The following is a 14,415-nucleotide window of genomic DNA, read 5'->3' as shown; positions in this document are numbered from 1 at the left end:
GTGAACAATGTGGCATTTAGTACATTCACATCCACTACCCCTATGTAGTTCCAAGACATTTCAACCTCACAAAAGGAAACACCATACCCATTAAGCAGTTATTCCCAATGCCTTCCTCCCTCAGCCCTTGGCAACCACCAACCTGCTTTTTGTCTCTATGGATCAATTTATTTTGATCATTTCATATAAAACAACCAAATAGCACAACATGTGATCTTTGGTGTCTGGCTTATTTCATTTAACATAATGTGTTCAAAGGTCATACACATTGTAGCATGTATCAGTATTTCATTCCTTTTTATGGCTGAATAATATTTCATTGTGTGTGTATACCACCATTTGTTTCGCAATTCATCCACAGATGGAGATTTGCATTGTTTCCACCTTTTGGCCATTGTAAATAGTGCTGCTATGAACATGCATTGACGTGTATTTGTTTTGAGCAACTTGAGTAGATATTAAGGACTGGAACTGCTGGGTCATATGGTAATTCTGTGTTTAACTTTTTGAAGACTTGCCGCATTGTCTTTTACTATTTTACAGTCCCATCAGCCTTGTATAAGGGTTCCAATTTCTCCGCATCCTCACCAGCACTTGCTATTTTCCTTTTTAGTGAGTATGAAAAGCATAAATCTTAATCTCACCCCAATAGGCTGCTGTCTGGGGGCCTTACCCCTCTGCATTCAGAGGACAAGCCAGGGCTTGGATTTTAAATTCTTTTAGAAAGTAAGTCCCAAGAGGCACAGATATGTCTGTCTCCTGAACCACTGTATCTCTAACACCTGGCATCTGGCACATTCTTACATTCCATATTTTTGAGGAATGTAAGAATGTTGAACGACTTCTCCCCTCCCTTGCTTGATATATGTCAGCACACAGATGCATTTCACTTGGCTTCAAATGGCAATTCTTTTTCGGTGGTTGCTAATGTTTAGAGAGAAGAACGCTCACATAAATCTAGATTTCTGTATTCTCTTGAAAATCTGGAAGAGTTATCAGTCATGGGGCTGGAACCTCCATCTCCCATGCTCCTCTGCTGTTCACTCATGGCGACACTGGTGAAGCCAAGCAGGGGCTGCCCTGCATACTGCCCAAGCTGTCCAGCGAGCACCACCCTTGTCGGGACCACCTTCCTCATGTGGATGGCCTGTGGGCCCCTCCAGTCATTTGAGTTTTCAACCCCTGCCCTCCAATCTTAAAAGATCCTCTCTTTTATAGAAAAGGAATGTCAGGCCCAGAAAGGGTAAATAACTTTCCCAAACTCACACAGCTAGTTTGTGGTTCAATCTCTCTTAGCCTCTGTGTTGCTCAACAAACCCCCATAGCACTTTGATCGCTGCCCCATTTCTCTAGTTTCCTCTGCCCCAGGACTGTGAGTTTTAGTGTACTTTCAGAGGCATGAGTAATGATGCAGAAGAAAGCCTTGCTTGCATGTAAAATGTGCCTTTGTTCTTGGCCAGTGTCAATGGCCACACATGCTGCATCCTCTGCATGTCACTGCACCCTCTGGATGGCACTGTACTGGGGCTTGCGTTCCTAATTCTGGCCTAAAACAACTGTCTGAGCTCCCATCATCACCTTGAAATCCTTTGGCCCAGGAGACTTAGGTCCAGCCAAGAGAATAGGAGACCCTCCTTCTTCTCTGCCAGAGAAACAAAGAACAGTGGACAGAGCACAGGAGACCTGAGTTGGAATGCCAGCATTGTCCCATACAAGTTGTGATGCATTGGGAAAATTCTTTCACTCTGAGTCTCAATTCCTTCATCCAAAAAATGAAAATAGAAGGATACTACCTCATAATCCATGCAGGACAATTCATTTGATTTTAACACACACACACACACACACACACACACACACACACACACTCACTCTATATTTTTCAAGGGTATATATGTCTCAGCTGGAGTTTCCCCAGAAGCAAATCCTAGACAAGATTTCAAATGCATTTACTATTTAGTTTTTTGGGGAATTGATCCCAGAAAATTCTAGTAGGAGAGTGGAGATGCAAGACTGGAAAGAGAAGGCAGCCCATGGAGGTGTGTTAACAAGCCATTCAACCCTGTGGGTACCTGGAGCTCAGTTCCACTAGGAGTTCTGGGAGGCCATGAACCCACTCAGCAGGTGAGGGAACTGGGACATGTACCCACCTGCTCCTGTCAGTCACTGTTTGAGAGCTGTCCTGGGGAGATCATATATCTGTAGCACTTCCATTTGCCAAGCTCATGGGCAGAGCAGGCACCAGTGGCCACAGAGAAATCTCTCAGGCAAAGAGATGCAGGTGCTGGCATTTGGAAGCCTAGTAGGAGTGGTCCAAAAGAGTGAAGGGCGAAGTGATGGGGCTGGCCACTGACAGCATCTGCTTCAGTGTATGGGCATGTGAGTGCAGACGCAGAGGCTACCCAAGGGGGAAGGGGTGGCCATTGAGGACCTGTACAGGGAGAAATCCAAGGGTACCTTAGATTTATCTGTAATATTTTCATTTTTAACAAGGACGATGTACTGTTTTACTAGGTGATAAAAGGTAATTTTAAAAAGAAAATACATATCCTCCAAAAAATAAAAAAAAACTGAGGCTCTGTCAGCTATAAAAAAGTAACTGTAAGAGGGTCAGAGTGGGCATTGTTGCAGCTTTGAGGTTTCCATTTGCAGATGACAGATTTGTGGGCAGCTGACCTTAGAGCATGGTGGGAGCTTAGTGTGGAAAGTTGTCCCTGGGGTGAACTGGCCACTGTGGACTGTCTGAAGGGGGAAAACTCCACTCAGATTTAGTCAAGGAACAACTTTATTCTTCTCCAAGCAGATAAACACAGCACTTCTCAGTTTTAAACATACATTCGTAACTATTGTTGAGATGGGGAAAACTGGTACACCCAGGGAGCTAAAGCAGACTTCATTCAATAATTCAAGGATTTATTGAGCACCTACTGTGTCCTAATAAGACTGTATCCTAATAGGACTTGGATACAGCAGTGTAACAAAACAAGTCACTACCCCCACATAGCTCAAACTCTATGGGGAGACAGATGATAAATCCACAGGTAGTGTATTAGGTGCATTAGTTCAGGTCCTTTGAGAAGCAGACTCTCAGAAATATTAAATATACAAAAAATTTATTAGATGAAGTACCCTTGGGAGAAACTAGGAGTGGCTAAGAGAGCCATCAGATGGCAAGGCATGTTTGACTCCAAATGAAGAAGAAAGGAAAGGAGGGAAAGAAGGAAGGGAAGTAGACGTGGAAGTGGTTTTGACTGCAATGCAGTTCTACGGAAGGCTTGGCAAGGCTGTCAAGGAGCCCTTAGTAGCCCTGCCACGCTCAGTCATTGGCTGTGAACAGCCCATGGCAACAGCTGATGGATGTCAAAGAACAGCAGCTGGGGCCATTCGTCAATTCCGTTCTATGCAGGTGAGATCTGAGAGGCCCGTCCTCGTGGTCACCACAGTAGGTGGTGGTTAAAGCCATGAAAGACACAGCTGGGAAGGGGCTAGACAGTGCTGGAAGTTCCTGTCTTAGCGAGGGCAAGGAGGGAAGACTTCTCTGAGAAAAAAAAGATCTGCGAAGAGACCTAGGTGAAGTGAAAAAGGCTTTCTGGGTGAAGAACATTCCAGAAAGCAGCCTGTGCAGTGGCCCTGCGGTAGAAGCATGGATGATGCATTGAGGAGGAATAGCAAGAGGCTAGTGTGGCTGGAATGGAAAAATCAAGGGAGGGGTGGTAGGACTGTAAGGTTGAGGGGGCCCAGATCATGGAGCCTTGCCAGCCACAGGGGGCGCTTGGGCTTTATCCCAAGTGAGACGGAAGCACTGGGAGATTTTGAGCAGAAAATGGATGTGACCTGGTTTATATTTTAAAAGGCTTGCTTGCTTATCTGTAAAAGGGAGAAATGGGGATTCAAACCCAGTTCTTTTCCAACTTCAAATCCCAGCCTATATTTTCTAAACTTCCCTGCACCCTGCCTACCTTAGGGATAAAATTATTCTAAGGAGGGTCACAGTTGCCCTTGGATTCGAGAGTTGACCAGGGTGATCCGGTGGTAACATTCAACATGCGAAGAATTTCCTGCGTGTTTGGAACGAGTGGCTGGAACACAGACATCTCAGAACCAACCCTCCCCCCCAATCAGGCAAATGACCAAAGGCCCCAAGTTCCTCTTCAGTGTGTTGCTCTGTCACTTGCTGTTATGTAAACCAGGGCACAACACTTGCCCTCTCTGCTGCTCCTATCTGTACAGTGAAGGTCTCTCCAATCCCTTCCTGTTTGCAAAGTCAAAAGTTTTGAGCTCTTTAATCAGAAAGAAGCTAAGAGTCAGAAAAGGGGAGAGGTCCTCACCCCTAAATGTCCATTAGGGACAGCAGTCACTTGAGGATTTGGTTAGTTAGTTCATTTAGAAGACAGCCAGGGAGCCTGAGGAGAGGGAGCTGTAGGGCTCTAAGAATTGGCCCCTGATCGGGGAAGACTTTTCCCCCACCCCCAGGGCTGAGCTGTTCCGAGAAGGGAAAGTTCCGCTAACTGGACAGCCTGGGCCCCCAGCGGTCTGCCATCCTAAACTTCCTGTTTGGGTGCTTCATCCTGCCTTCCCCTTCCCCCACTGCAACCTCTAATGCTGATCCCCATGGAAGATGAGAGGCAAGAGAGATAGATTCTCATCCTACCTGCCACTGACCGATTGGGGACTCTCTCTGCCATGGGCCTCTATTTCCCCATCTGAAAACTGGGTTCATAATTCTGGTCCTGCTGACTTCAGCCAAGTAGATAAGGCCTGTAGAGATTTGAACACAATGCATTTACTCTACAAATGTATATGGAGGCCTAATTCATGCCAGACACTTTCTAGACATGGCTTCAGTGCCATTAGCTTTGTGGGGTCCAGATTTGACACATCCTCACCTACTCTAATGATTCTAGTATCCTCTTCTATCAAAACCTGCTGTCAGAGACGTCTTTGCCATACGCCATTTACACCTAAGTATGAAGTGCAATCCCTTGTAAGAATTTCCTCTGCACCAGGCAGGACGTGGAGGTTTAAGGGGGCAGAAATCCGATTCAAACTGGCTCAAGCAGAAGGTTTCTGGAAAGTCCATGAGCACATCAGCTTTGGGCAGGGCTACATCCAAGGGCTTGAGAATCTGTATTTCTCCATTCCTTGGCTCTGCTTTGCAACTGCAAGCATTTTTTTTCCAGCCAAAGCCCAATGGATGACTTTCCTTGGCCAGAATTGAGTCACATGCCCATCTCTGCTTCTACTACTGCAATTTTGATTGGCCAGACTTAGTCACAGACTAACCTCTACAACTAGAGGTTGAAGTCAGCTCTACCCCAATTCACAAACTGAGAAATGGGGGAGAGGTGGCTTCCAGAGGAAAATTGGGGAGCTGTTACGAGAAGGGGAAGCAGATGCTATGCAGGAAAGAACTACAATTGTTCCCTTCAGTGAACTTACCATCCAACATTTCACTTCATATTTGGAGAAACTGAGGCCCACAGAGAGGATGAGCCTTGCCTGAGGTCACACAGTGAGTTTGTGGCAGAGGTAGAACCATAAGCTAGGCTCCTCACCCTCCAGCCCTTGCAGACCTCTACTTGAGCCTAAAAGCTCCCAGCAGACCATCTCCCACCCACTCCACAGGATTATCAGGCAGGGACCTGGCCTCTCTATCTTGGACTTGACTCTGAGTCTCCGCGGCCAGCATGGTGACTATAGGAAGCAGCCAGGGCAAGGAAGCTGACCTTTCTTATTCCCCTCCCGTGCAGTGTCTGCGGCCGCTGAGGGAGTGAGAAGCCGGTTTCATGTTCCAGGAGTTCAGCAGTGACTTGAGGAAGTGTCTTTGCCAGGGGTCAGCCGTCTAAGCTAGTATGGAGCCAGGGGGGCCACTTCTGCTCTCAGAGGTTTTAAAAAGTTTTTCACATCCCTGTCACACAGGACCTCAGGTCAAGGCTGAGAAGCCAATGCCTCCTATTTTTCAGAGAAGAAAATGAGGCTCAGAGAAGGGAAATGACTTAACCAAGATCACACAGCCAATCAGTGGCAGAAGCAAGATTCAGATCCGATTATTACCCCAAGCTAGGTCCTCATTCCACCACATTAGTGGGTCACAAATTTTAGTGCATAAGAATCTCCTGAATTGTTAGAAATGCAGATTGTAGGCTCTCATCCCGAGAGACTCTGGTTCATTCTTTCTGGAGTATGGCTCAGAACTATGCAAGAATCAGAGGACCATTTGAGTGCAAGTGGCAGAAATCCAATTCGAATTGGCTTAGGCAAAATCGAGAATTTATTTGCTCATTAACTGGAAAAATCCTACTGTCGAAAAGCTTCAAGCATAGCTGGATCCAGGCGTTCAAACAAGTGTTCAGAAATCACTTTGTCTCCATTGCTCACCAATCTGCCCTCTGTGGGAGCTTCATTCTAAGGCAGCCCCTTCCTTCGTGACATCAGGATGACTCTCAAAAGCTCCAGGTTCCCACATCTACAGCTACATCTATATCAACAACAAAGAGAATGTGTTTTCCCAGCAAAATTTCAGGGCAGAATCTGATTGCCTCAGCTACAATCACATACATGCCAACAGCTAAACCAACCACTGTTGGTTGCCAGGGGGACATGAAATTCTCTAATGTCAGGGCCTGTACCAAGTTGTCAATCCCTGAAACCCTATGTGCTGAATGGGAGAAGGCTGGTTTCCTCAGGAAAGTCCATGTGCTGTTACCAGAAGAGGGATGGATGCTGAGGAAGCAAGCACAAAGAATGTTCCCTGCATGGGTGCTTCCCAGCTAGAATGAGCTCAAGAATCACCTGGGCCTTATTAAAACCCACATTCTGATCTGGGAGGTCGGGCCTAAGATTCTGCATTTCTATCAGCTCCTGTCTGATGATGATGCTGGTCCTCATGCTGGCCACACTCAGAGTAGCCAGGCACTCTGTTACATTTCTGATGTCACTTCCAGCCACCCTGGCACAGGGATTTTGCAGTCCCCACCATACTAAGAGGTCCTGGGCCGTGTAAACCTCTTCCCTCATCCCATCTCTACTCGTGTCCCATTCCATGGTTCCCCAACCCACCCAAACATCAGCCCCATCTATTTGGGAACCACTCATTAACATATTGCCTATTCTGTTCCCATATCACAGTTGGAGAAACTGTCCACTGTGTCCAGTGACCTTTATACGAGGATCCACATCATAAATTCTCTTTTTTAATTGAATACTTAAAAAATACTTGTTTCTGTTGAAAAATTGCCATGCTTCCTGGCATTTTATGATGACAATGTACAAGTTCCCATATTTATCTTGGTTACTAGGAAGCTCAGAGATAAATCTAGTACCCAGTGGCAATAGCGGTCACACCCTAGGCTTCTAGTTTAGAAATCTTTCCTTTCTGAATGGTGTAGCATAACCCTCATGAGCCTTGAAGTGCTCTGTACATGGTTTAATATTATAAGCTCCCTCAAATCCTTTTTGGAAGTCAGTACTTCTTTGGATCATTCTGGACTTTCCCCAAATTTTTATTGAAATCCTCCCTATTCTTCAAAACCCAACTCATCATCCTGCTGCTCAGTTATTATAAACAGGTTGTTTTTCTACGAATATACTAAACATACACATGTTAGTGGAAGAACCAGGATATAAATTCGTTTTACAAAAATGGCTCAATATTACATGTTTTGTAGTTTGCTTTTTTCATTCACTAAGTATCTTAGCAATCTTCGCACGGCTCTGGCTGTGCCAATCCCTGCCAGCTTCTTTGTATATGACTTGGGAATGTAATTCTCTATGTCCAGTCTTCCCTTCTCAGCTCTGTCCTGGAGCACGACCCCCGTCCTGACACCTTTGTGTTGGAGCAACTACATAGAGCACAGTTCTGGGCATGCATTTTTCTACTAACCATGCATTATGCTCCTGCTATGTGCCAGGGAATCCCTGAGCTAAGTGCTGAAGGACACAGACATGGGAAAGACCAGCCTCTGCTGTGTGCAAGGATGGAAATATTCTATATCTGTACCTTGATTACAGTAGCTTTAGCCACAGATAGCAATTGAGCACCTGAAGCATGGCGAGTCCTTACTGAGATGTGCTGTATGTGTAAAATACATATTAGGATTCAAAGACTTAGCATGAAAAAAAAAAGAAGGAAATTATTTCACTGATTATGTTTATATTGATTACCCATTAATTAGAAATTTGAAACATTGGGGAAAATAAGTATACCTGAAAATTAATTCACTCGTTTCTTTTTACTTTGAAAAATGTGGCTATAGAGAATTTTAAACTGTATACGTGGCCCACATTACATTTCTAGGTTGAGCAGTCATGCACCATAGAGGTGGAATGGTTCTCTTGGTTCAGGAGGACAATCACATTTTATGCAAATTGGACTCCTGCAGGTATATCACTTTTTTTAAAAAAAAAACACAAATTGAGCCAATGAGAATTCCCTATTTTTAAAAGTTAACTTCTCTAGTGTTGTGGTATCTCTAAACCTGTGGGCTAAAGGAATTGCAATTTGTGCTTGCTTTATGCTCCAGGGTAGGGCCATACTTGCTAGTAAACAGAGATGGTTATGGTTAACGTTTCTGAACACCTACTGTGCGCCAGATACCTTTACACTTATAACTCAGTGCTCACTACCATCCTTACCATTTTCTGAGGTAAAACCCCACCATGCCTTCTCAGAGGCGGCTTTGGATCACACATGAACACAGTGCCTTCAGAGGCCCCACCCCTCAGGACCTTGTGGCCATCTTGAATATGTAAATTGTGATGTAAATGATACTGGATAGGTGCTCAGAGAGGTGGAGGGAGGGGCCTCATATCACACAGCAGTGCTCTTCCCAGAACACCCTCTTACTGATCAAAAGATACGAAATGTAATATGTTATGCTCTACAAAACCACATAATATGCTGTTTTTTCTCCCAGAACTGTGATACATATTTATCACAAAGCAAAGAGGTGTTGGTTTCTGTTTTAAATGCATACAAATACAGGTGGAGCATTTGAGATCTTGCTCCCCAACATAGTTCATCAGTCTGGTTCAAATAAACCCTATAAAAAAATTTTAATGCCTACAAGTACATTATAAAGCAGCGATTAATTGTGATAATTTTTCAAATCAATGATCCAGAACTTCAGGAATCTGAATTGGTTCCTCACAAAAGGCAAATGAGGCAGAAATTGCTTAGGTCTTGAGATGGTAAATAGTTCCCAATTCCCTCCAGGACAGAAACATTCTTGTAAATAAAAATTTTTTTTAAATTGTTTTAATCACTTCCTTAAGCCTAAGAATTTTTTTTTCTTAAACCACTAATACATGTTTATTTTAACAAGCTAAGTATAAATGAGCTCTGTTTTAGAAGAAAATTTCAATTGTGCAGATGAGGAAAACAATTACTTCCTTATGTGGCTGCTCACATTCTGTCTCCTCCACAAATACATGTACACATTTTGAGAAAATAAATGAAATATTTCTGCCACTTTTAAAATTAAGTTTCGACTCTGATCAGGTAAATGTATTTTCTCTAAGTATCTTTAAATTTAATTAATCCATCTGCACGATCTGTCAGCTCTACCTCCAAAATGGCCCCTGAAGCTATCTGCGTCTTATCTCAATAGCCACCACCCTGGGTCAGGCCACCATCATCCCATGCTTGGACAACTGCAGTGGACAGGGTTCCCTGCCCTGCTCCTCACCATCTATCCTCAACCCAGCAGCCGGTGGGATTATTTAAGTTGAATCTCATCATTCCACTGCCTAAAACTTTCCATGGTTTCCCATTATCCTTAGAATCAAATCCAAACTCCCCACTGGCTGTACAAGATGTAGCAGCCTCTGTCACATGCCATCCTCTCCCCTGCCTATGATCTCTAGCCACGCTGGCCTCCTTTCGGTGCCTCATTCTCTCAAAGCACATTCCAGCCTCAGGACCTTTGGACTTGCTGTTCCATCTGCCTGGAACACTGTTCCCTCAGAGTGTTACATGACCAGCTCTTTTGCATCATTCAGGCTCTGGGTCTAATGTCACCTTTTCAGAGAGGCCTTCCCCAACCACCTTGTCTATAGGGGTCCCACTGAGATGTTCCCTATCACATTCTCTTATTGTCCTCATATTTTCCAGCATCTAAATATATTTTGTTATTTATTAACTTACCTGTTTATTGCTGTGTCTCCCTTTCGTCTTCAGTGTATGCTCTGTAAGGGCATGAACTTGCTTGTCTTATTTGTGGTTTAAAAAAGTGCTCAACACATGTTTGCTGAGTACATGAATGAATGAATGACCAAATAAATCTGAGAAAGAAGGGAAGGAGAAAGAGAGAGAGAGAGAGCTGTTATAAGGCAATTATGAAACGATAGGAGGAATATGGTGCCTTGACTATTATTTAGCTAGACTGTTTGACCTCATCTTTGTCATTCAGTATAAAGTGGTAATTTATTCTTGTATTACAGTTTTACTTGACTATTTGCTCTGAGCCTGACACTGAGCTGAGTATCTCCCTACCTACATGCTTTCCCTTATGCTTCCAACACCCTGCTAGTAGGTTGATGATTATCCACCATTCTGCTGATGAGAAACTGAGACGAGGAGGAGGGGGAGTGTTGAGTGAGGTGCTGGGAGGGAAACTAAGTGTCAGCTCAGGCTTCTGACTGTGCTGAGCCAGCTGTGCCCACCACCCAATCTGCTCCCCGGCTCTACCTTTTGAATTTCGATGATCCTCATTATTTGCTCTCTAAGTAAACTCCCCCATGGCAGAGTCCTCAGCAATATGATTATAACAACTTGTCAGCTCTGTGCGGTGCATGGCTGACAGGGACGTGGGGAAACCCAGTGGTGATAAGGGCAGGGTGAGCTCCGTATGTTAAGGATAGAGGAATGGGGCTGGCAGGGAAGGTGAGATGGGGAAAGAGAGGGAGTGCAGCCTGGGGCAGGAGGCCTAGAACCTAGCATCGAAGACTCCCCTGCGTGGGGTTCAGGGCCAGCCAGGCTCACCTCCCTTCTCTCTGCCACAGGATGGGCTGTGTGAAGTCCAAGTTCCTTCGAGACAGAGGCAAGGTCTCAAAAACCGAGCCCAGTGCCAACACACACAGCCCTGTGTATGTGCCAGATCCCACATCTTCAGGAAAGCGGGTGAGTGGGAGATGAGAGGGGTGGGTAGTCCTGAGGCCAGGGGTAGGGGTTGGGGAGCTGCCCCTTGCTGCCCTAAATTGCCCTAACAGCCTCCTGTTTTCCCAAGGGTGAGCAGGTGTGTTTGGAGTAAAATGGAGCTGACCAGCCACCAGCAGCACCTTAACTCTGCATCTGAACTGAGTACCCAGGGCAAAGGGCATCCCTTCTCCTTGTCTTGTTGCCCAGGCCTTGGCAGGCCTTGGCCCATCAGCCTGGGCTGCAGTGAACAAGTCCCAGTGAGCACGGCAAGTTTCCAGCCTCGGCAGTAGCAGAAGCAGTGCTGAGAGATATGGGTGACCAGACGAGTAACAACAGTAGTTGAAGAAATGACAGTAATGAGGATAGTATCAGCATCATAGCAATAATTGTAATTACAATTGTAGTTAGAACAGTAACAACGATGCTAGGGGGAGTACTGCAACAGCAGCAGCAGGAATCATAGCAGAAACAGTAAATAAGAGAAGTGGTAATACTGGTAGACGTGTTTACTTACTTGTCTTTACTTCTACAGAGCTTACCAAGGGCTCTCCTAAGTGCTTTACGGTTATCAACACCTTGAATCCTCACAATAATCCTATCGTTGGTCATAATTCTTATTGTACCCATTATACATTAAGAAGCAGAGAGATAAAATAACTTGCCAAAGGCCACATGGTTAGTAAGAAGTAGAGCCAGGATTCGAACTCGGGCAGGGCATGTTCCAAAGTACCAGAGGCAGGAGCAAGAGTAATAGGCAGGGGCCGAACGCAGGAATCAGAAGGGCAGTAATGGTGGTAACAGTGATGGTAATGGTGGCCGCGGTAGTCATGGTAGCAGCGCCATTAGTAATGGTAGCTGTGACAGTGGCAGTCGGGACAGCAGTAACAGTAGTAACGGTGGAGGTAACAATAATAGGACCAGTAATTGTGACGACAGTACTAATGGCAGCAGTAACAGTTGTAATAACTGTTACCATTCTCTGCACACCTACTATGTTCCGGGTGTTGGAGTGAAGTGTTTCGACATCATTAATCCTCACCAAAAGCTGTGAGGCAGGAGTTCTGCCACTTTCCAGCCAGGGTGACTAAGGCTCAAAGAGGTTAAACGGCTCCCTGGGGTCACACAGCTGGGAAGCAGCGGAGTCAGGTCTTTCTACCCGGCTACTGGGTTCTCTCCCCTCTGGGGGCCTTGAGTCCATGCTCCAATCCGGAGCTGTCCAGGGAAGCACAGCCTCTGCTTGCTGCCTCCAAGGCGTGTACTCCTTGATGCCCCTTAGAAAGTTCTTCCTGGTACTGAAGGAAGGCCTGTTACCCCATAACCCTTACTCCTTTCCTTGTTCCCAAACCGACCCCTTAGCCCTGCCCTCAAACACTTCCACTCCGTTTGCCTCATGACAGCCTGTAGAGATTGAAGAGAAAGAGCTTGTCCCAACCCACTCATTTCTTCTAAATCATCTTGCTCATAACATAGGTTTCTGACCTCTCGTCAGCCTGCTTTTCCAGGCATGAAAAACACAGGTCTGGACCAACCCCTTTCACTGTATGTCAAGGGACGGGACAAGCCAGTGGCCTCCAAGGCCAAGGACAGAGCCTGCCAAGAGACCCGGATCCTTGTGGAGGCTGTGTCTCTAATGTGCTGTGTGACCTCAGGCATGTCTCTTGTACTCTCTGGGCCTCCTCCCATGACACACAGGCTGGGCCGAGAGGCCCTTGGGTATCCTTTTTGATACAGACCTTCTCTGGCTCCACGTACACTATTAGGTTCATCGCTTTCTCCCATTTCTCCCCTATAGCGACCTGACAACAGCAACAGCAACCCACCAGGGTCCACAGGGGGTAAGTATCTGGCAAACACATGCTGCGAAGTCTTGTGTTATGTCGGGGACTGGGTTAGGTTCCGGGCAAGAGCTTAAGGCAAAAATCCCAAACGGTCAAAAACACCCTTGAAAATCCCCTAAATTGCCCCTAAAGTACTTCTTACAGGATATTTTGTGTCTATCACACTGTTTAATAACATGAAAAAACACTGTTAGTTTTAAACTGTAAAATCGCACCCAGCATGGCAAGATGCTTGCTTATACCAGGAGACAGACACATATCGACTGGTCTAGGGCTGGGTGCCAGTATCGGTATGGGAAATACCCAGGGCTGTGGGGGTGCTCGGATAAAGCCTCACCATCCCGTGTGTCTCTCTTCCCAGAAGGTTCTGAGGATGTCATCGTGATTGCCCTGTATGATTACGAGGCCATTCACCATGAAGACCTTAGTTTCCAGAAGGGGGACAAGATGGTGGTCTTGGAGGAGTAAGTCCCCATCCCACTCCTCCTAAGACATACTTACCTATAATATACAATTATTCTCCCTTTTGTGCTTCAATAAAGAACCCAATAGACGATCTTATCCTAAGGTGTAAATGACTGATGAGAACCTGAACATAATAGAGGAAGAAGGGCTTGCTATTCACCTGGATGAAAGCCAAAATAAAGGGGCATGTGTACTTACTAATGGTGCATGTCCAGACTAGGATGAACCAGTGAAAGCACTTTCTCAGGGAAGCCTTCCTCCCGTGATCAGGCTACAGGCTTGCCTATGGGCCAGACCCTGCTGAGGTGACTTTGCATTCAGAAATCCTTGGATCTCTGAGTTTGCTACCTCCAATTTCCTCCAGTCTTCACCTATGTGTGTCATGTTTAGTACTGTGCGAGGGCCCAAGAATGGCAGTGGTCATGCTTGGTGAGACTCCTGCGCCCACTCCCTCGGGCTCTCGGTCCCAGCTGAAATTCTATGAGTCTGCCACTGGCACAGGGCCTCATCTTGGGTATGGCTAGGAAGGCCAAAGCCACAAATCCAGGGGGAAAGGGTAGGGCCAAAGACCTTGGTCTGAGAATACAAGGACTGGCCATGATGCCAGACCTTCGGATGCATGGCGAGAACTACTGTAAAGATCCCCAGGGCGATCATGGGGTGTAAGCAAAGGGGTATCCTAGGCTGAGGCTGAGGGGCCCAAGAGAACCAGAGGGAGTCCTTCTGCCCCTGACCCCTTTGATCCCTCATGTCTCTTAGATCTGGGGAATGGTGGAAGGCTCGGTGCCTGACCACCCAGAAAGAAGGCTACATCCCAAGCAACTATGTCGCCCGCGTTGACTCTCTGGAGACAGAGGAGTAAGTATTCTATTTTCCTGCCCTTCAGAAGGAAACCTAAGCAAAACCAACCTTGTTCCTGCCTCAGGGCCTTTGCATTCACTATCTCTCCTGCCTGGCGCACTCTTCCTAGGACTC

At 46.0% G+C, this 14,415-nt stretch overlaps 1 protein-coding gene across 2 annotated transcripts in view; it reads left to right on the top strand.

The window, feature by feature from the left end:
- The window catches only part of HCK (HCK proto-oncogene, Src family tyrosine kinase), a 33,926-nt gene that overhangs the window by 2,823 nt on the left and 16,688 nt on the right, over nucleotides 1–14,415 (top strand). Inside the window, exons 2-5 of one of the 2 annotated variants that reach the window (XM_016148829.2) lie at nucleotides 11,002–11,119; nucleotides 12,930–12,972; nucleotides 13,340–13,439; nucleotides 14,200–14,298. In XM_016148829.2, the coding sequence (XP_016004315.1) occupies nucleotides 11,003–11,119; nucleotides 12,930–12,972; nucleotides 13,340–13,439; nucleotides 14,200–14,298 (359 nt within the window). In that variant the 5' untranslated portion in view covers nucleotide 11,002. Of the gene's footprint in view, nucleotides 1–11,001; nucleotides 11,120–12,929; nucleotides 12,973–13,336; nucleotides 13,440–14,199; nucleotides 14,299–14,415 lie in introns of both variants that reach the window. The other variant, XM_016148828.2, reaches the window with a different exon arrangement.

This window comes from Rousettus aegyptiacus, unplaced genomic scaffold (assembly GCF_014176215.1).
Source record: "Rousettus aegyptiacus isolate mRouAeg1 unplaced genomic scaffold, mRouAeg1.p scaffold_m13_p_12, whole genome shotgun sequence".
NCBI lineage: Eukaryota > Metazoa > Chordata > Mammalia > Chiroptera > Pteropodidae > Rousettus > Rousettus aegyptiacus.
Note: the sequence above shows the minus strand (reverse complement) of the source record. Positions and strands in the feature narration are given on the sequence as shown.